The sequence below is a fragment of the Macaca nemestrina genome, chromosome 10 (genome assembly GCF_043159975.1).
Source record: "Macaca nemestrina isolate mMacNem1 chromosome 10, mMacNem.hap1, whole genome shotgun sequence".
NCBI classification, from domain to species: Eukaryota; Metazoa; Chordata; class Mammalia; order Primates; family Cercopithecidae; genus Macaca; species Macaca nemestrina.
This window is the reverse complement of record NC_092134.1, coordinates 123,347,085-123,371,250: the sequence shown is the minus strand read 5'-3', so window position 1 is coordinate 123,371,250 and position 24,166 is coordinate 123,347,085. Positions and strand designations below refer to the sequence as shown.

The following is a 24,166-nucleotide window of genomic DNA, read 5'->3' as shown; positions in this document are numbered from 1 at the left end:
AAATAAATCATAGATGACACAAACAAGTGGAAACACATCCCATACTCATGGATGTGTAGAATCAATATTGCAAAAATGAACATACTGCCAAAAGCAATCTACAAATTCAACACAATCCCTATCAAAATACCACCATCATTCCTCACAGAATTAGAAAAAAACAATTCTAAAATTCATAGGGAACCAAAAAAGAGCCTGCATAGCCAAAGCAAGACTAGGCAAAAAGAACAAATCTAGAGGCATCACACTACCTGATTTCAAACTATACTATAAAGCCATAGTCACCCAAACAGCATGGTACTGGTATAAAAATAGGCATATAGACCAATGGAACAAAACAGAGAACCCGAAAATAAACCCAAATACTTACAGCCAACTGATCTTCGACAAAGCAAACAAAAACATAAAGTGGGAAAGAACATCCTTTCAACAAATGGTGCTGGCATAATTGGCTAACCACATGTAGGAGATTGAAACTGGATCCTCATCTCTCACCTTATGCAAAAATCAACTCAAGATGGATTAAGGACTTAAACTTAAGACCTGAAACTAAATAAAAATTATAGAAGATAACATTGGAAAAACCCTTCTAGACATTGGCGTAGGCAACAATTTCATGGCCTAGAACCCAAAGCAAATGTAATAAAAACAAATTTAATTAGCTGGGACCTAATTAAACTAAAGCATCTTTGTACAGTAAAAGGAACAGTCAGCAGAGTAAACAGACAACCCACAGAGTGAGAGAAAATCTTCACAGTCTATACATCTGACAGAGGACTAATATCCAAAATCTACAATGAACTCAAACAAATTAGTAAGAAAAAAACAAACAATTCTATCAAAAAGTAGGCTAAGGTCATGAATAGACAATTCTCAAAAGAAGATATATACAAATGGCCAACAAACATATGAAAAAATGCTCACTGTCACTAATGATCAGGAAAATGCAAATCAAAACCACAACGCAATACCACCTTACTCCAGCAAGAATGGCCATAATAAAAAGATCAAAAACCAGTAGATGTTGGCATGGGTGTGGCAATCAGGGAACACTTCTTCACTGCTAGTGGGAATGTAAACTAGGGAAATAAAGCTGCACACCTATAGTCATCTGACCTTCGATAGAGCCAAAAAAACAAGCAAGGGGGAAAGGACTTCCTGTTCAATAAATGGTTGTTATATACATATATAAAATGCACATTTTATATAGTAAATTTATATCTATATGTAACATATAATTGATATCTATATATCAATTTTGTATTTGATACTTTTGTTGAATTCTCTTATTTATGATAGACATATTATCCTCTTAGGTAGGAAAATTCAACATCATAAAGACATATATTTCCAATTAATTTTGAAATGTAATAAAATTTTTAAAAAATATTAGCAGGTTTTCTTCCAAGTAGATAGCCTAATTCTACAGTACATAAACAAAGAAAAGAAAGAAAAAATAGAAAAGCTTAGTAAAAACAGAGCAATGAGTGAAGACAAGGCCCACTAGATATCAAAACATATTATAAAACCTCAATAATTAAAACAGTGCTGTGTCAGTGCATAAATAGATGAATAAATACAATGTAATAGGATTTTCAAAAATATCTGTATGGCCAAATACAGTCAGGAGTTTAGTATGCGACCAAAACTGTAAGGGAAAATTCAAAAAATGGTGTTGGGATACTATACTTCATACCATATGCCAGGATAAGTAACAAATGGAGGAAGTATTTTAAATATAAGTAATGAAATCACACATGTGACAATGAAAACAGAAAATCTCCTTTATAATCTTGAAATGAATTACTATAGCTGTGACTCCAAAATCCAGAAGCCATAACAACCCTGCATGCCATAAAGCACCATAGCAAACTCAAAAGAAATAAAAAGGTAAATGACAAAATGGGTGAAATTTTTACAATTCATTACAGACGAGAGATTTGTTATCTCACACCTAACTATCATGTAGAATATGATAAGAAAAAGATATACAACCAAATAAAAAATTGAGTAAATAGTATAAAAAGATAACCCACAAAAAAGAAAATACAAGTGACTCTTAACGATGTGAAAAGATACTCAACCTCACTCAGATAAATGCAAATTTAAATTACACTGACACCATTTTTTTCTAATCAGATTGGCAAAACTCCAAAAATTTAATTAACAAGCTTGGTTATAAATCAGCAGGCACTCATACGCTGCTGGTAATAATGCAAATTGTTAGAACCTCCATGGAAGGCAATTGGCAATATTCATCAAAATTACAAATGCTAATACTCTTTGACCTGCAATCCTGATATTGGAAGTTTATCTTGTGATATTTGTGTATATAAAAACCATTTATTGAACAGGAAGTCCTTTCTCCCTTGCTTGTTTTTTTGGCTCTATGGAAGATCAGATGACTATAGGTGTCATCTGATATGGGTATCTCGGCCAAGTTTAAGTAAGGTACAATGATGTACCTGCATCATTGTACAGAATGATTCAGGTACGAAATGATTCATGCAACATGATTTTTAATAGCTGCAAAACATTGGAAACAATCCACCTGCCCATGAATTAGCAACTGGTTATAGTATTTTCATATAATGGAATACTAAGAACCTATATTTTAAAAAATAAAGATATGTATTACTGATATGAAAATATCTCCAAGATATATGTGGAGAATGATGAATACACTATGCTTATTAAAAAGAGTGAAATAGAAGTACTTATCTATATTTGCAAATATGAAGCAACTCCCCCCAAAAATGTATCCCTCTGGAGAGATATATTGGAAACTAATAAAATAATGATGGGAGAACTGGGTGGACAGATGTTAGGAAGACTTTTTATGTGTACTTAAAATTTTTTTCATATGAATATATCATCTGAAAAAAGTGAAAACTTGAGATACCATTTTCTAATGCCAATGGACATATTTTGCATAATAAGCAATGTATTAGCTGCTGTAGTAATGCATCAAGCATCTCAACACAATCATCCTTAAAATCAAAAATATTTTAACAGTTCTTGGGGTTACTATAAATGGTTAATCTAAGCATAGTTGAATCCTTCAGACTAACTTGAAGCAGAAGACCAACATATCCTAGCGTCTTCTTGAACATATTAAGCTATTCACGAATGTCCCTCTTGAGTTCATTTAAGCTGTTTTTCTTATGTTGTCGCCTGGCTTATAAACCAGGCACTTATAAACACAGACTTTGGAGATCACTTAAACCTGTACCATTTATTGTCTCTATGACTTTGGATCAAGTGCCTGAGTTTCCTCATGTGTAAAATGGAGATAATACAAATTTCATAGATTTGCTATGATGATTGAATGGGTTACTGTACATAAAGCTCTTAGCCTGGCACACAGTCAAAGCTACAGAAATATTAAGTGTCTCTACTCCTACTAAGACATTGACTACTGAGTGTCGGTTCCTAGTGGTGTGAATTTTCACTGGGTTCTGAGCTCTGGCATGTTTTGATGGATACTTTAGTTACTAATCTTGCACAAGAGGTCGAGGGGGAAATATCTTCAGTCAGTTCAAGTGGCAATTGTACTTGTACTATTTAGGCAGTCAATCACAAATTTATGCTAATTTTCTCCCTTCGAATTAAAACTTCTCTGATTAAATACATTGGATGTCTACTTAACAATTCTTCTACTCTGTAATTCAAATATAATGTTCATTGTGCTTCAAAACGTCATCAGCATTTTTAACACCTTTATACCAAACATCTTTTTATTATGAAATGCAATTTACTTCAGTCTTACTCAGAATTAACTCATACTATCTCTAACTCACATCTCCCAGTTATTGTAATCAAGATATTACAAGTGATTTCTTATTATATTACCATTTCAATGGTAAAAAATATCCTTTTCAATGTCAGAAATCCATATTATTAACAATAAAATTAATATCACCTCATATAATGTATAAATTACTCAAATAAACGTAGAAAGCTTTGAAAAGTTATATATTTTAAAATTATACTGATCAGGTATAACTACACTGCTCGGGTATAATTTTCAAATATTAGAGAAGATTAGAAAGTTAGGATTAACTATCTGATGACCATTGACAAATTCTTTGTTATTATTAAATTGATCTCTAAATTCCCCCAGATAACATACAACCAGAGATTATAAGGGAAATATTAGTAAAACTATAAATTATATTTAATCCTTGGGCAGTAAACAATAAATTTTTAATTAAAAAAACTAAAATTCTCATTTTAATGATGTTGTGATACAACTCAAAAGAAAAAGTTACTGTTGTTATTAAATAAATGTTTAATGTGCACATTATGGAGTAAGCATTGGCTTATGCCCCTTGGGGATATAGGGGTAAAAAGTAAGCCCTGAGATAGATTGTAATCCCCTAAACAAATTGAGACATATAAAATAATTACAATGTAAATATTCCATGATAATGGCTGTGCTAGGAGAGTTCAGGGAGAGATGACCACACAAACTCTTTTGCATTTTAATTAAGCTTTGAAGAAAGTTAGAAGTTCAATAGACAAAAATGGTTAACAAGATCATTTTAATTGCAAGGAATAATATGAGAAACTACTAGAAAGAAATAGTAGAGCCTGCTTGTAGAACTAAACATATGAATGAAAGTATAGAATAAAAGTGGGAAATAAAACAGTAATAAGAAGTTACAATACAAGGCTGACAAATTTAGACCTTTTTTATAAGCAATGGAAATCTATGAAAGGCATTTTGATCAAGATAATTTTATAAAAGTTATTGTCTGAAACTTACATTGGTAATGGTATACAAATAGATTTGGATTCTGTGCAGGGAGTGGGAGGAATGAGAGAATGTCCTAGTAGTTTAGGCAAAACGTTTATATGAATTTGAATTAGGTGCTATGGGATGAGAAAAAAGAGATTAGTACAAATTAACCACTTACTATGTCACAACTTTTGAATTTTATCAGTTAATCATCTCAACCACCCATCTCAAAAAGTAACTATTATTTCCATTTTATATAAAGTTGATTAATTTAGTCACGATGACAAAGTCATGAGTAGTAGTGCTGGGCCTTGAACCTCAGGTTCACTGATTTCTAAAGGCCACACTTTTAATCTCTGTGACCTCTAATACTTCAAGCTCATTATAATGAATGCTAAGGAGAAAACTGGAGCCAAAATGACACTGAGGTTTTAAGCTTAAGTTGTTGAGAAAATAATGGTATCAATCAAAGCAAAATATGCAATATTAGGGGAAGAGTTAAAGGTTAGACACAAATCCCATCTCTATCTAATCAACTCCACCTCCTGAAAAGCATTAAGACTCTTCAACATTATCTGAAGAATGTTTATTCTACTTATTATTTATTGGTCCTGTTTTAGTTTTTAAATGTTTGATTGCTCCTGTGCTGAGCCTTTTCCAACTGAACTCACTGAAATTCTACTCTTTTATCAGGTGAGAAGTTTCCAGACAAGAAGCCTAAGGTGCAGTTAGTCATATCCTACGAGGATGTGAAGCTGACCATACTGGTGAAACACATGAAAAACATTGTAAGTTTATTATGTATAATAAGAAACATGTAAGCCTACATTCAGAAATCACTTACCTCCTTTGGGCAATTAGTGTCAACATTAGTTAGAGGAATGGGTATCTCGGCCAAGTTTAAGTAAGGAACAATGAGCCAATTACAATATTTTTGCCTCGGGATGACTGTGATCCTTGGGGTAAAGACTCTAAAATACTTCACAAGGAAAGTCCTAGAATGAACATTAAACTTCATTCAAAATGTCAGGAAAAAACCAGGGAAAAGGCTCTGAAATAACCGGATTAGCTGGAGGATCGAAGGATAAAAGAAAAAAGGCTGGGTCCCAATAATTTCCAACTATCTCAACATGCGGAACTTGGTGGAGAATTCACTCCGTCTCTTTGCATCACGCCAGTACTTTCCCTGAAACCAAGAACTCTTAGGGTTCTCTCCCAAACTCCCATTGTACATTGACCTTATAGCATCATACAGTTATCATATTGTGATGTAATTCCTTATGCGTGTTTCCTTCTCCTCAAAAAATAATAGTGTTTTGAGAACGGAAACCCCATCTTTGTTTCCGTGTCCCCATCCCAGAACCTAGAACAAAATCTGTAGTTAGCCTCCAAAGAAAACTAAAAATTCCACTCTCTATTACATGCCACTTAAGGTTGGCGCAAGTCAGAGGCATTGATGGTAACTGGATCATATCATTAAGAAAGAGAAGAAGCTTTCTGTGTCACAGGGCAAGTGACTAATGACCTGAGTTGGGGTATAGCAAACATAGAAGGAAAACACTAAACCTCACCAACTATTTTAATCTCCCTTGAGCCTAGACAAAACGGGTTCTCCACATGGTAAAAATTTCCCAGGAGACTATGTCAGATGTGGAGAAAGTCAGTAACACAATTTTTGCTTTCTTCTTTGTGCACATAAATCTCTGAGGATGCCTTTGGAAGGATCTAAAAGAGCAAACTCTTCTCCATATGACACGAGTCCATAACATATTAAAACAACAAATATTTGTTTGGTGAACAAATAATTGGCATAATTTGAAAAGAATACATTCATTACAAATTCATTATTATTCAGACATCCAAGAAGGCGTGTTTGTAAACCTCTGGTGTTCACTATCAGCAATTTTTGTAGTATCTGGACAAATATTTTAAAATTTTCTTGCAAATCTTTTACTAATTAAAACAATTATTTTCCATTGTTTTTCACTAGATAATCACCTTAAATAAGAATAGCAGTTTTTTGAGAAACCCTTACATTGCAAAATGAAGATTCAGTTCGACATTGTTTATGGCTACATGCATGTTGATGAATTTTAAGCAACTATATAAACATAAATGATAAAACAATAGAATGTTAAGAAATATTGTTAATCAAATTAACAAAACTTATATATGTATTTCATATATGAAAATAAGCCTTGACCACAGTCCTCTTAGAAATGATATATTTATTCCAGTAATGTTATCATTGCTCAAAACATTTTGGAGCATGCCTGATGAAATTGCTTTTAGACTGGGCATGTAAACCAAACAGTAAACTTGGTGATATTACTCAATGGTCACTCCTGATTTTTGATCAAAAGTGATATTAACCAACCTGGTCACCCATTTCATTCACCAGATGAATCACCAAATTACTTTTGACAGTTTTCAAAAATGCATTTTACACTCAGATGAAATTACAGTACCAATGAAGATCTTCAAAATAAATGTGATGCAAGCATGAAGCAGGGATAGGAGGAGTGAATGGGAAAGAGCAAGAGTTTAAGATTGAGAGTTTAAAATTGAGATCAAGTTATAGGTAAATAGAAAATGACCAAATGACCCTAAAAATAGTGAAAAAACACTTAGGGCCATGAGAACCTCTACATTACCAATGCTCTCAAAAAGAGCTATTAATGATGTAGTAATACTTGCTTCAGTCTGCCTTCTCAGTTTACTTACTAGTTCCTCTCTTCTCTCTAAGCTCTTAACATTGAAAGGTTTTATTTTAGTGCCCTAAAATTCAATCCTAGACCTCTCCTCTTTTTCTACCTCTAGCCTCATGGCTTTAAACATTACTTACTTGTTTTTCTTTTCCAAATCTACAATTCCAGCTTGGAACTCTCATCTGAAATCCAGAGTTGTATGTACAACTGACTATCAACAACCCTAGTATAAATATAATAGGCGTCTCAGACTTAATATGCACCAAACTTCTCATGACTTCCCCTCTAAACCTACATCATTTGCCACCTTTTTCATCTCAGTAAATAGCACCTTCATTCTCTAGTTACTCAGGTTAAAACCTTAGAGTCGTTTTGACTCCTCTCCTTCCCCACAAGCTACATCCATTTTACCAGCAAATTCTGTTACTCTGCTTTCAAAATAAATCCAGAACACACCAACTTTCTCCTCCACTGCTTCCATTTTTGGTTCAAGTCACCAGCATCTCTTACTTGAATTACTGCTGCAGTTTCTTAACAGTTGTCCCTGCTTCTGTCCTTCTTTATAATCTCTTTTTAATCTAGCAGCCAGAATGTTCCTTTGAGAATAGAAGTCAGATCCTGTCATTCCTCCCTTCATATCCCTTTGGGGAAGGAGTCTCCTATAGCTTGTAACCAAAGTCAAGGTACTTGTGAATGACCTGTGAGACCCTATCAATCTGCTCTCTTGACCTCTTAACCTCATCTCCTACCACAGACTCCCTCAGTCACTCCATGCCAGCCTCAGTGCCTTCTTTGCTGTTCCTTGAATATGGCAGGCTTGTTGCTGCCCCAGGACTTTCGTATCTGCTACTCCATTTACCTAGAATGCTCTTCTCAAGTTCATGGATCAATATTCTCCATGGCTCAATCTCACATGTCCTGAATGCCTGTATTTTACTGACACCTTTTCAGTAAAGTCCTATCTGATTCCCAAATGCAAAACTGCAACACTGCTCCCCTTTGTTGCCACTTTCAATCTTTCTTTTCTACTTTATTTTCTTTCCTCCCCTGTGCCACTGCTATAACCCAAGGTGTATAGAATAGGGCCAAGTATATAGTAGGTGTCAGTAAAGCCTTGGTTAAATAAAAGAATATCAACTTACTTCTCATGTGAACAACTAAGAATTAGGATGTTTTCATCTTCCAAAAATCATCACAGCAAAGTTATGCATTGCATTTTCCACAGCTTCCTTTAAATGATTATTTTGTTTCTTCTGCTTAAAACAACTTTCTACTATAAATGACGTAAAAAATCCATCTATAAATTCTCAACATATTTTATTTGCTAATTTCAAGTTTTAGCTAATTGTTATTTATTTGTCAATCCTTTAGTATGTTCACATACCAAAATAATAGACTAAAATTGGGCTTGATTTTATATTAATGTTAAAATGAATTATTATGCCTAGAGTTCTGTTATGTTTAATATTAAGTTTGATGAAAAGTATTGTTTATCTTTTATTAAATCTATGAAGCTTTGCTCTGAGAGTTACTTTCCTCCTGTGAGATCCCAAGCTAAAATAAAATTGCTAAAATTCTTTCCCTTTCAAAGCATCACAATATGATTCACTCTAGCAAACAGAGACTGATGAAGTAGTGTAAGTATTTAAAAGCTTGTCCATGGCCGGGCGCGGTGGCTCACACCTGTAATCCCAGCACTTTGGGAGGCCAAGGCAGGTGGACCACGAGGTCAGGAGATCAAGACCATCCTGGCTACCACTGTGAAACCTCGTCTCTACTAAAAATACAAAAAAGTAGCTGGGCGTGGTGGCATGTGCCTGTAGTCCCAGCCACTGGGGAGGCTGAGGCAGGAGAATGGCGTGAATCCAGGAGGCAGAACTTACAGTGAGCTGAGATTGTACCACTGCACTCCAGCCTGGGCGACAGAGCAAGACTCACTCTCAACAAACAAACAAACAAACAAACAAACAAACAAACAAAAGCTTGGCCACGGTTTTTTAAAACACTATGACAAAGAAACATAAAAATCAGTTAGATTTGAAATATTTTTTAAAACCCCCTCTAGCACTTTTCCATGTATCCTTCCTTAAAATGCTGTCTTCCATTGACTTCTACAATGTCTCTCCATACATTTTCTGCTGACTTCATGGATTTTTTTCTAGTCTGTGTAGTTTCTAGGCTGCTCTCTTCTCTCTGCTCCAGGATATTCACATTCCAGAAGGTGCTAAACATAGCCAATAGGATGAAACTCTCTTCTGATATTGAATCTACGCACACATTCTCAGGCTCTTAAAACAAGGAGCAAGAAATGTCAGGAATGATAGAAGATAACTCAAATGTGGTACCATTCAATCCTTTCATAAAACACAAGATGGGAAAAGTAGTTTCGATATGAAAATTAACATGAGAGAGAGAGAAGTAGAGTCAAACACAAGAACCCACACACACACTAAAACTGTATTACTTTTAATTTTTTATTTAAACTCTTCTTTTACATTTTTAATGTGTCTGAGTGTAACCTGGGGTTTCTTGTTTTTAAAATACATTTTTCTGGGTGCCACTCCTAGTAATTTTGATTCTGTAAGTATAGATTGGGCTATCTGCATCTGCGCAATACAGGCATCTCTTGGTCCCATGGCTTCCTCTACCGTCTCTTTCATTTCTAGACTTGTTTTCGTCTCTCCTGCTGCAGAATATGAGCATTCCAGAAGGCTCTCTGGTGCAAATGGTTCATGGACCTCTTTGAAAAAATAACACAAGTGGCTAGTACCCTAATGTCCCAAATGGCACTCTACACACAATGTGGTGAGCTCGGTACTTGGCACCAAGTGAACTGTGGTGCCTTTGAAGTAGAACAGAGACAACACTTAGACTTGGTAAGGATAACAGTTGAGGGTTGTGAAAATAAAGCACAGACTATGGCAATGTTTGACATATAAAAACATCAATGTTCTGCATATCCTTCTAAAATTAGCTTGGCTGGGTCCCCTGATAGTCTTAATTTTTTGTTGTTTTTAAAATCTCTATACTTAAAGGAAATTTGTCTTTGTTTCAACCTAGATGCACTTCAATCTAAATAAATGTCAGTTCTTAATATTAAGGATGATTTCCGAATGACAATTATCTTATCAAATGCATTTTCCTTCATCCATGAATAAAAATTGTTCTTCCAGAGTTGGCCCATTTTCACATTGATCTACCATTTCAAAGAATAAGATACAAAGCAAAGGATAGTGAAGAGTACCTGTCCAGATCTGGATAGTCTGTTGTGTTTCATGACTTTTTTTGCCAAAGAAACATTGACCCTCAAAGATTACGTATTTTTTTAATGAAATAAACCATTAATTGTTCTAAAACCTGTTATCACTGACCTCTTTCTAATAGCCAACAAACACCTTTAACCAGCCCTTCCTTTTTGAACATTTGGTTACCAGCTTTTTCATGAAACTTCGCTGGACATTGGCACCAAGCAAACCGTGTCTGCACATTCTCTAAACCATCTGGACAGCACTGTTTCTGAGGCTTCCTTGGCTCTTGTAAATTTAAGATAGATGGATGTGTAGCGGTTTAATAAATGTTGGCTTTACCCTTGCTCTTAAATGTGAAGATTTTCCAGTATTCAGGGTTTTAACTTTTGAAACTAATTTCCTAAGAAATTTTATCCAGTCTTGAAACTTCAAAGGTAATATGAATTACTACTAAATTTATATCTCTACATTCGATCTTTCTCTGACCTTCATTTACATATTTCCAACTGCCCAATATCTTGCCATCTCTTTAAACCAAACAGTTATACAATATGGTCCTCTGCTTACCAATGAAACCATCTTTCACTCTGAATTACTTATTTCTATAAATTGTTGCACCATCATCAAGTAATTCCTGATCAAAACTTCTCTATAATTAATTTTCTTTTCTTTTCTTATTTCAATACTTTTTAGGGAACGGGTGCTTTTTGGCTGCATGGAAAAGTTCCTTAGTGTTGATTTCTGAGATTTTGGTGCTCTCCTCACCCAAGCAGTGTACACTGTACCCAACATGTAGTCTTTTATTTCTCACCCACTTCCCACCCTTCCCCCTAAGTCCCTAAAGTTCATTATATCATTCTTATTCCTTTGCATCTTCATAGCTTAGCTCTCACCTATACATGAGAACATAAAATGTTTAGTTTTCCATTCCTGAGTTGCTTCACTTAGAATAATGATCTCCAGCTCCATGTAGGTTTCTGCCAGTGCCATTATTTCATTCATTTTTATGGATGAGTAGCATTCCATGGTGTGTGTGTATATATGTATACCATGGTGGTGTTACTCAATGGTCACACCCAAATGTGATATATATTTTTTAGGTAAATATATATATCACATTTTTTTTCACTTGTTGGTTGATGGGCATCTAGGCTGGTTCCATATTTTTGCAATTGCAAATTGTGCTGCAATAAACATACATGTGCAAGTGTCTTTCATATAATGATTTCTTTTCCTCTGGGTAGATGCCCAGTAGTGAGATTGCTGGATGAAATGGTAGTTCTACTTTTTTTCTATATTTCAATTGATTCTTTTTTTTTTTATTGATTCGGACTCTCGCTCTGTTGCCCAGGCTGGAGTGCAGCGGCGCCATCTAGGCTCACTGCAAGCTCCTCCTCCTGGGTCCATGCCATTCTGCCTCAGCCTCCAGAAAAGCTGGGACTACAGGCGCCCACCCCCACGCCCGGCTAAATTTTTGTATTTTTAGTAGTGACGAGGTTTCACCGTGTTAGCCAGGATGGTTTCGATCTCCTGACCTCGTGATCTGCCCGCCTCCGCCTCCCAAATTGCTGGGATTACAGGCGTAAGCCACTCCTCCCAGCTTCAATTCGTTCTTTTACCCATATATATAATCATCAACAAATCCTTTTAGTTTCTTTTAGATTACTTTTATTATTCTCAAAATCCTATTCAACATTATTGATTCATCTATGGGTTACTTTGATTGGCTGCTATAATATTCCTTTCCTTGTTTTCTTCTCTTAATTCTCTCCTGCACAAAACATTCTAAGACTGCATTGTACTATATCAATAAAAAATTTTAACAGAGTCTCTGTAAATTTGAAATTTCTTAGCTTAAAACCTTATAGTACTATACAATCTAGCTATAACCTACCTCTAATCACCTCTCAACACAAAATTTGTTTTCTATCTAGATGGATCATTCATTATTAACTAAACATATACCACTCATTCTATCTGACTAGGTCATATATCTATTTACCGTGTATTTACTTTTACATCCAATGTAATCTTCTGGGCTTAGGTCAAATCACTCACCCTCCCTGAAGTTCCTGGGTCACTCCTGTTCCTAGTGACCTTTCTCTTTGGAAACTTTACTATAGATACCATCTATTTGATATTCACTGCCTTATCTCAGCCCTTCAGACTTGGATTATCTTAATTTATCCTGCAGTTTCAATTGTATTGAGAATTCGCTGAGTATAAAAAGCTATGGAAAATGTATTTTGAATACAGTGGTTAGCACAATACTATGCCCTTAACACACAGTTGTTAAATAAGCGAATGTTTGCTTAAGTGTACATCATGTGAAAAATATCCAAAATCCAGAGAAGTTTGAGCTATCTTTATAAATCAATAGCTTTTATCTGTGAATTCAGCTACCTATAATACTTGACACTAAACTAAGGATGGTCAAGTGTCAAATATTTGATCTTAACATCCGTCTCACTTAAAAATAAAGTGAATTCTTGTTGAGGGCTTTTTTTTTTAATGTTCAAAAACCCTGAACACTTTCCTTCTCTCCAGATGGCATAGCCATCAATGGATAGGTCACCACATGACTAAAATTTCATTTATTCTCTCTCTGTTCTTTTCTGACAGGCTTGTACCCTAATCTCTGCCCTTTCTCCAGATCTCCCTCGATTTTACATTCTGACCTAAAAAAGTTCTAACCTACAAAAGAAGCAATAAAGAACTTTAAAGATTGATGAACAAGTACAGACCTAAAGAGAATAGCAGAAAGCTGAAAGTGTATGTTTTATAAAATTGTTTTAAAAGAGTCATTTCATTAGAGCTATATTTTGAATATGCAAAAAATACAAAATGGATTAAATAATTTCCAGAGATTTAAAAAATTTTATTTTTATCCAGTAGTTAAAATACTTTTTATTAACAGCAAATATTAAAATGTAAATGCTGGGAGTCATGCAATTCCTGAGTTAAAACTCTAATCTAAGGCAGATAGGCCTTCATTTTGCCAAAAACATTCAAGTCCTTTTAACTCATCCCTTTAGCTTACTGAGTGGCAGAATCTTCTTTCTCCTGCTTTATGCATTCTGTTTTCCTTCAGGGGAGATTTTTGCTATCTGAGGTAGCTGTCTACCTGTACTGACCACCTATTTCAGTTATTTGTCCTTCTAAAAATTTGTAAGTGTGCATACAGAGAGATTACCTCAAAAAAATGTCACGTATCATTCAACTCATTGGAATCCTGCAAATAAACACGTGATACATTCCTTCCTTGCTGCGTGACTTATATATGAACTATAGACTCTCCGACTTTTCCAGGTTTTTTGTCTTCAGTTTCACTTGCTTTCTATGAATATCATGAAAAGCTATTTTGCCTATATAATGTATGCCAAGAACTGTCACTTTTATATACATTTCACCAAAAGAGAGGAAATTTTGTACGCATATTCACAAAATAGTAAACAGAAAATTCAGCAAGTTTAAATATTTTTCCAAGATCTCATAACTAAGGGCTGAGATCTAAAGCCTTCACAATTACGAGCCCTTATTTTTGATTCTAGATTGTATCATAGCACTAGCAGTCTATTTTTCTACTATGTACCTCTAAGCTATACCTGTTCCTGCCAGACACTGCCCAGAAAGACTCTTCAAATGTTTGCCTGGCTCATTAAAAACAATTTCCAGCCAGAGACCTGAGCATCTTCTTCTGTATCCCTGAAATATCCTCAAGGATAGTGGCTACATTGTCCTTGGCACACCCTCTATAGTGGAGGCATTACCTAGCTAAATGAAAGAGGATAAAGAGCAAAAGACACTAGGTGTAATATGAAACCTTTGATGGGCTGATTATAATAGGCTCTAATGTATGTGCTGAGAATTAAAATTAGCTCTTCCGGTTGTGTCATGTGGCATAAGACCACCACAGCCCATCCCTCCTACTGATTACAACTATAATTTATGAAAATATATTTTTAAAACTATATAAGACACCTTAAAAATAAACAAAAGGAGGCAAATTGTGAAAGGAAATCAGAAGTTGGAGATTTACCCACATAAGGACGTTTTCTCTCTTTCTTTTTTTTTTCTTTGTTAACTTATGTGCCTGTAGAGCTGTGCCCTGAGGGTGGACGCTAGTTGCAGAGAAGCAAGATGGTAGTGGCAGCTCTGACAGCAAAATCTCCAACAGAAACTGTGTTTCTGACTGAAAGAACCAAGAAACGTGGCCTGTGTTTGCCAGAGACTGTAAGAAAATCCCTGATAAAAGACAGAAGGGTATGCACTAACCCTGTGAATAAATCTACACAATTCTCAGCCTAATCCCTGAGCTGCTATTGAGCAGGACAGACTTATATGAGAACAAAAAAGCCTTTGCAAATTGAACTGAGATTTGAACACCTGAAAACAAAAGTTAGAACAGAATTTATATTCCTAATATAACTAGGTTGATTGCCGACTTAAAAACGTCAACTTTCTCCAGAAGATTAAACAGCACAGAGTTTCCACCACATAACATTAAAAATATCCACAATATAACTCAAAATTGCTTATATAATACCCAGGAAAATTTGAACAATCCTCAGTTGAAAAGACGATAGATACACTCTGAAATGATCCAGATTTCGGAACTATTGGGCAACATTTTAAAGCAGCTATAATAACTATCCTCCATGAGGTAAGAAAAAAACACACTTGAAATTAATGAAATGTTAGGAATTATTGGCAAGAAATAAAAATGACAAAACAAATGTACATTTAAAGACTGAAAAATAAAATACCTAAAATGACAAGTCTTGCTGGATGGACTCAAGAGAAGAATGAAGATGACAGTGAACTTGAAGATAGACTCATAGAAATTATCCAAGCTAAAGAACGTAGAGGAAAAAAGAATGAAATAAAAGAGAAGAGAAGATTGGGAGTCTGCTGGAAAATATCTAAAGATCTTACATTTGTGCCTTTGGAATCCAAGAAAGACAGAAGAAAGAGATTGGGGCAGAAAAATATTTGAAGAATTGATAGCCAGAAACTTAGTGAAAGACATAAATTTAATTATATTTCATATTATTTAATTATATATTACACCTTGTAATAAAACTGCTGAAAATCGAAGACAATCTAAAAATATCTTGCAACAGCTAGGGAAAAACAACATATGTTATATGGAGGAACAATGAAATACTGTAGTCTAGACACTATGGAAAAACAGCAGAAGGTAGAAGACAGTGGAACGTCTTTAAAATGTTAGGAAAAAAGGAAAGAACTGTGAGCTTGGAATTCTGTCACCAGAGAAAATATCCTCAGCAGCAAAGGAGAAAGAAATACATATTCCAGTAAAAAAAAAAAAAAAAAAAAAAAAAAAAAAAAAAAAAAAAACGCAAAGAATTTGCCCCAAGTAGACAAACGCTACAAACAAAAAAAGCTAAAGATTTTAATCTCATTCTAGTTTTTTAAGACGGAAGCTATGGCCAATTTGAGATGTTTCATCTTTTATAACATAGGTAATTAGTGTTATAATTTTTTTCTGAGTAACGCTTTAGCTGTATCCCCAAAATTTTGGTATGGTATATTTTCATTTTCTTTCAGTTTATAATTCTTCTAATTTCTCTTCTGATTTTTTCTTTGTTTTTGGATTATTCAGACACATGCTGTTTCATTTCAAGTATTTGGAAAATTTCCAGAGATGTATCTGTTATTAATATCTAATAATTTCATTATGGTCAAAGAATACACTTTGTATGATTTTAATTTTTTAAAATATATTGAAACTTGTTTTATGTCCCAGGCATGACACATATTGGTAAATATCCCATATCCAATTGAGAAGGATATGTGTTCTCCTGTTGTTAAATGGACGGTTCTGTGAAAGTCAATTAAGTCACATTGATTATGTTGCTCAAGTCTTTTATAGCCTTACTAATTCTCTGTATACTAGTTCTATGAATTATTAAGAGAAAGGTATTAAAATCTCTCTAATTTTTAATCTGTATAATGTTGCATACACATGTAAGATTTGTCCCCTTGATTAATTAGCCCTGTCATCATTATAAAATGAATATCTTTATTTCTGGTAGTATTTTTTGCTCTCAAAAATACTTTTCCAGGTAGTTATATAGATAATTCAGCTTTCTTTTGATTACTATTAGCATGGTATAGCTTTTCTATTCTTTTATTCTTAACCTATTTGTGTCTTTACATTTAAAGTGGGTTTCTTGTACATATGACAGATAAAGAGATAAATGATTAGATGGATAGATAGATAGATAGATAGATAGATAGATAGATAGATAGATAACCATACTGTAGGGTACAGCTAGTAATCTCTGGCATATAAACATATTGAACCTATACTCATCCATAACTCTTTAAATTTTCCCAAGTGCTATTGCTAAGCCACCTTTTTTTAAAATTATGAATTTGCAGAGTGAGTTTTCTACACCCAAAAGAAGAAACTGACATTCAATCTATCATTTTTAACCTTGTTGGATACAGTTAATCATTCCAGTCCCTCTTAATCCTGGTTATTTAATCCAGCATATTCACATTATTGATACATTCACTCTGAGGTTATTGACACGTTCACATCGCGTGCTTATATATTTCTTTAAACCATGATAAAACTATTTAGTGGTACAGGATAAAGATAAGTATCTAAGGTATATAGGTAGAAAATGCTTATATTTTACCTCTAAATTAATAGGTTCTTCTTTTTCAATCCATATTCTTCCTGTAGTACGAAAAATATATGAATTTAATCCAGTATTTTATATGTTCCATACAGTTTCTCAATAATCACTAACAATGGATAGTTCATCTTCTCTTATTTGTACAATTTTTTTCAGCACCTGGCAATAGAGGCTGAGGATCAGGATATTTGGAATCAGTTAAGGCAGTTCAAAACAATTTAAAAAAAAAAAAAAGAGTTTAATTGCCGATTAGCTCATAAACAACTCATCAGCATTTGGTATTTAGTACATTCTAAAAAATAAATGAAGCTTAAAACCTTACTTCTTACATGTTATTAAAATAGAGAAATAGAAAAACTTGCCCAATTTCACAAGACATTGCAGTGACAAAATCTGGGATCTAATTAGAATTCTGTATTTTTAGAAGAAATTTAGTTTATATGTATTGAGTTAGAAAAAGAATTATATCTACTAGACTGTGACTTCTGTCCAGTTGATAACTTTGTCAAGTCAAAGATTAAATATGTATAACATGTTTTTTATATATATGTTATTTACATATATGTATATGCATATATACATATATATAACAAGATGATTATACCAGTGAGTTTACTTCTTTGAAGGCAGTAGCTATTTTGATCTCCTTTTTGTGCTCTCTTACAATCATGCAAAGTGCTAGACACATGGTGGTTAGATTTTTAAATTTATTTTAAAACAATTATTGAAAATCACCTGTTTATCATAAGATTCTTATTACTGGCTTAAATTGATGTGAAATGAAGTAGGAGACCATCCTAATTTAATTCATAAAGACCTGAAATTATTCCACTTTTATATTAACCAACACACACAGTTGGAAAGATTCTACCATTTATTTTTTATTGGATATTGACAAATTATAGTTTTGTATATACATATGGGGGACGTAAATACAAAAGTGATATTATGATTTTTTAATACAATGTGGAATGATTAAATTAAGTTAATTAACATATCACCTCAAAAATTTTAATCACAAAAATTTAACTTTTTGTGATTAAAAAATTGGAAATTTGCTCTTAGTGATACTGAAATGTACAGTACTCAATTATTAGTGACATTCAGCTTGCTGTGCTATTGATCTCAAAAAAACCCCATATTTATCTTGTCTAACTAGGCTTTGTAACTTTGACTAGCATTTCCCCATTTCCCACATACTGATTTCAAATCTTTCATGTAAATGCCCAGATATGGGGTTGCTGGTTTATATGGCAATCCTGTTTCCAGTTTCTGAGGAACTTCCATACTGGTTTTAAAAATGGTCGTACTAATTTACATTCCCACTAACAGTGACAAGGGTTCCCTTTTCTCCACATTCTTGTCAATAATTGTCTTTTGCCTTTTTGATAATAGCTATTCTAACAGGTGTAAGGTGATATCGCCTTCTGATTTTAATGCATCTGCCTAATAATTAGTGATGTTGAGCATTTTTTTCATGTATCTGTTAGTCATTCATAGGTCTTCTTTGGATGTATGTCTACCTGGGTTTCTGGACCCACTTCTTAATTGAATTGTTTTCTTTCTATAGAGTTGAATTCCTCATATAATTTGGATATTAATTCCTTATCAGACATATGGCTTGCAAATATTTTTTCCATTCTATAGCTTGTCTCTTTGCATTGTTTATTGTTTCTTTTGCACAGCATTTGTTGTAATCTTATTTGTCTATCTTTGCATTTGTTGTCTGTGCTTTGGGATCAAATCTAAAAAATCATTGCCCGGACCAATGTCATGTAGATTTATCTTTGACATTTATTCTTATAGTTTTACAGTTTAAAGTCTTATATTTAAGTCTTTAATTCATTTTGAGTTGATTTTTATGTGTGGTGTGAGATAAGGGTTCAATTTTATTCTTTTGCATATGAATACCCAGTTTTTCCAACACCATTAATTAAAGAGGCTGTCCTTTTCTCATTGTATATTATTGTCACTCTTGTTGATCAATTGACCGTACATGTGGGGGTTCCTGGGCTCTCTAATCTGTTCCATTGGGCTGATATGTTTATTTGTATGCCAGTACTAGCTGTTTAATTACTATCATTTTGTTGTATAGTTTGAAATCGGTTAGTGTGATGCCTCAGGGTTTGTTGTTTTTGCTCATGATGGCCTTGGCTATTTGGAGTTTTTTGTGGTTCTGTATGAATTTTAGGATTCCTTTTTTTCTATATGTATGAGAAATGAATTTGGAATTCTGATAGGGTTTGCACTGAATCTGTAGATCACTTTTGGGAAATATGGACGTTTTAAGAATATTAAGTATTCCAGTCCATGAATACAGGCTATCTTTCCATGTATTTGTGTTTTCTTCCATTTTTTTCCATTAATGTTTCATATTTTTCAGTGTACAGGTCTTTTGCCTCCTTTGTTAAATTTGTTCCTAAATATTTATTGTAGCTATTGCAAATGGAATTATTCTCTTGATATCCTTTTTGGAAACTTCATTGTTAGTCTAGAGAATTGCTACTGATCTTTGTATGTTGATTTTGTATCCTGCAACTTCGCTGAATTCATTTATCAGTTCTAACAGTTTTTTGGTGGTGTCTTTTGAGTTTTCTGTATATAAAATCATGCAATCTGCAAACAAAGATGATTTAGCTTCTTCTTTTCCAGTTTGGATGACTTTTATTTCTTTCTCCTTTGTAATTGCTCAGGATAGAAAATCTAGTGCTATATTGAATAGAAGTGGTTGGAATAGGCATCCTTGTCCTGTTCTAGATCTTAGAGGAAAAGTTTTCAAGTTTTCTCCGTTGAGTATGATGTTAGCTATGGGTTTGTCATATATGGCCTTAATTGTGCTGAGATGCATTCTTTCCATGCCAAATTTCTTGAAAGTTTTTATCATAAAAGAATGTTGAATTTAATTAAATGCTTCTTTTTTCTAGTGAGATGATTACATGATTTTCGTCCTTCATTCTGTTAATGCAATGTATCACATTAACTGATTTGCATATGTCAAATCATCCCTGCATCTCAGGAATAAATCCCACTTGCTCATGGTCAATGATCCTTTAAATGTGTTGCTGAATTTGATTTGCTAGCATTTTGTTGAGGATTTTCATGTCTATGAATATGTTTGTGAAGACTGTTGGCCTGTAGTTTTCTTTTCTTGTGATCTTCTTGTCTCCCTATATTTTAAGAATAATGCTGGTCTTATAAAAGGAGTATTTCTTCCTCTTCAGTAATTTTTGGCAAAGTTTGTGGCAAATTGGTATTATTTCTTCATTAAATATTTGATAGAATACAGCAGTGAAGGCATCAGGTCCTGGGCTTTTTTTTGAGGAGAGACTTTTTATTACTGCTTCAATCTCTTCTCTCATTAATGATCTATTCAGATTTTCTATTTCTTCATGATTCAGTCTTCATAAATATATGTGTCTAAGAATTAATCCATTTCTTTTATATTATCCAGTGTTTTGGCATACAATTGTCTATAATAGTCTCTTATGATCTTTTGTATTCTTTTGGTGCCAGTTGTAATAGCACTTATTTAATTTCTGATTTTAATTTGAGTCCTCTTTTTTTCTCCTGCTTAGTTTAACTGCAAGTTTGTTGATTTTGTTTATCTTTTTAAAAGTCAAACTCTGAGTTTTGTTGATCTTTGTATTTTTTTTGTATTCTCATTTATTTCTGCTCTGTTCTTCATTATTTCTTTTCTTCTGCTAACATTGGGCTTAGTTTGTTCTGCTTTTTCTATTTCCTTTAAGCATAACATTAAGTTGTTTATTTGCAAGTTTTGTTCTTATTTGATATCGACATTTATTGTTACAAACTTTCTTTTTAAACCTGTTTTTGCTATATCTCACGTTTTGTTATGTTTTCTTTTTTCCTTGTCTCAAGGTATTTTTTAATTACCCTTTTAATTTCTTCATTGACCCATTGGCCATTCAGGGGCATGTTGTTTACTTTCTATTTATTTGTTAATTTTCTAAAATTCCTCCTGTTATTGATTTCTACTCACATATTATTGTGGTTAGAAAAGGTACTTGCTGTGATTTCAATCTTCCTAATTTTTCTAAGGCTTTTATTATGGCTTAACATATGATCTATCCTGAACAATATTCTGTGTGTGCTTAACAGAAAACTTTATTATGTTGCTATGGGATGAAATGTTCCAGATACGTCCGTTGTGTCCTTTTGGTCTAAAGTGTTGTTCAAATTCAGTGTTTCCTTATTAATTTTCTGTATGGATGATCTGTCCACTATTGAAAGTGATATATTGACGTTCCCTACTGTTATTGTATTGAAAGCAATCTATCCCTTCAGATCCCTTAATATTTGCTTTATACATATAGCTCCTTCACTGTTGGGGGCATATATTTTAAAATTGCTATGTCCTCTTGGTGAATTGACCCTTTTACCATTATACAATGTCTTTCTTTGTCTCTTTTTGTAGATTTTTTTATTTAAAGTTTATTTTGTCTGATATAATTATTGCTACCCTTGCTCTTTTTTGGTTTCAGTTTTCACAGACTTGTTTTTCATCCCTTCACTTTTAGTCTGTGTGTCCTTAAAAGTGAAGTGAACTTCTTGTAGGCAGCATATAGTTGAATCTTGCATTTTTTTGGTCCATTACCTCACTTTGTATCTTTTATTAAAGAATTTAATCCATTTACATTCAAAGTAACTATTGACAGGTAAAGACTTACTAGTACCATTTTGTTAATAATTGTATTTTTTTAATTTATGTGTAGATACTTGGTTTTTTTTTCTTCCTCTGTTGCTGTCTTTCTTTCTGGTTTGATGGTTTTCTGCAGTAGCATGTTTTGAATATTTTTATTTGTGTTTTGTGCATTTTCTATAGATTTTTTTCTCCATGGTTACCCTGATGCTTACAAATAGTATCTTTCACTTACAACAGTCTACTTCAAGCCAATAACAATGTAACTTTCATTGCATACAACAACTCTATACTTTTCTCCTCACACACCATTTTATGTTTTTTATGGCTGAATGTATATTATTTTGTAATATGTATTCCTTGACAGTTTATTTTAGCTATAGTTCTTGTTAATAATTTTGTCTTTTAACCCTTGTGCCTGGGATAATATTACTTTACACACCATCATTATAGTCTTTGAGTGTTCTGAATGTTGTTCAGTATTATTTAAACCATTGGATTTCATGCTTTCATAAGTTTGATGTTATTAGTTAACAAATTTTTCTTTCAGTTTAAAGAACTCCCTTTAGTAATTTCTGTAATGCAAGCCTAATGGTGATTAACTCCCATAGCATGGTTTGTCTGGGAAAGTTTTTATTTCTTCCTCATTTTTGAAAGACAGGTTTCCTGGGTAAAATATTCTCAGTTGGTAGGCTTTTTCATCTTTCAGCACTTCTACTATATCATCCCATTCTCTCCTGGACTGAAGGGTTTCTGCTGAGAAGTTTGCTGGTGTTGTATTGGGACTCCTTTTGTTGCTCTCAGAATTTTTTCTTTGATTTTTAATAGTTTGATTCTTATATGTTGTGTTGAATTCTGAATTTGATTAGAGATTTCTGTGGTTCCTATATCCAGATGTTAGTTTTTTCCCTCATGTTAGGGAACTTATCATCCATTATTTCTTTAAATATGCTTTATGACCCTTGTATTCCTCCTCTCTGTATTTAATTCCTGTTACTCATGGCTTGGGTCTCTTGATGGTGTACCAACATTCCCATAAATTTTCCTTCTTTTTTTTTTCTTTTTGCTCCTCTGCTTGGATAATTTCAAATGTTCTGTTTTCAAGCTCACTGATTCTTCAGTGTGATTTAGCTGGCTGTTGAAACTTTCTATTGCATTTTTCAGTGCAGTCATTATATTCTTCTTCTCTATGATTTCTTTTTGGGGTTTTAAAATCATTTCTATTTCTTTCTCAAACTTCTTATTTTGTTCATGTACTGTTTTCCAAATTTTATTTTTTGCCCATATATTCTTGGAGTTCATTAAATTATTTGACAGAATTATTCTGAATTATTTTTCTGTCATTTCATAGATATCCCTTTCTTTGGACATCATTGTTGGAGCTTTCTTGGTTTCTTTTTGAGATGCCATGATTCCCTGAGTTTTTGTAATCCTGTGTCCTTGCATTGGTCTTTGTGCATTTGTGGAGGCAGCCACCTTTTCTGGCCTTTACAAGTGTTCTTTAACACTGATAGACCTTCTCTACTTAGTATAGCCTATGTTTCTGGATGGGTCAGCTGGTAGTAACCTGGGGCAGGCAGAGCTAGCTTTCAGGTTCTCTAGGTGGTTGGGCTGCTACCTTTGCTTTGAATTTGTGTGGGGGAACTGGCTAGGTTCTGCTATATGTCAAGACCACTGGCTGAGTTCTACAGTCAGAATAAACTTCTGGATGGGCACTGCAATCACCTCCTATTAGGCCAGACCGTAAGGCTTGTTTTTTGGCCAGAAGATGATATTATTTGAGTTCAGCCCTGGGATAGAATTGGAGGAGGGGCATTTAGATTGAGTGGATTGGGATGAATGGACCAACTTCTATGCTTGGTAGAAACACATGGTTGAGAGGGCTGGGTGTCTTGGTGAACAGGAGGCAGGACTAGATTGGAGCTCCAACTCCACTGGACAAAGCAGCATATGGAGGCTTGCATCATGAATTTTTGCTCCAGAATGACTGCAGGAATAAATCATGAAACCCAAGAGGACCCACAGACCCTCTGAAGGAAGCAGATTTCCCCTGCAAGGACAGAGGACACACCCCAAATACATGGCTAAGAGACATATAGATGGTTCACATCACAGGACTCTGCCTACAACCCCCAGTA

General features: G+C 33.8%; 1 protein-coding gene across 2 annotated transcripts in view; it reads left to right on the top strand.

The window, feature by feature from the left end:
• Window positions 1–24,166, top strand: part of LOC105481413 (phosphatidylinositol-4-phosphate 3-kinase catalytic subunit type 2 gamma) — a 421,186-nt gene that overhangs the window by 373,289 nt on the left and 23,731 nt on the right. For both annotated transcript variants that reach the window (XM_011741018.3, XM_024792846.2), the window contains one exon: window positions 5,435–5,529. In XM_011741018.3, the coding sequence (XP_011739320.2) occupies window positions 5,435–5,529 (95 nt within the window). The remainder of the gene's footprint in view (window positions 1–5,434; window positions 5,530–24,166) is intronic.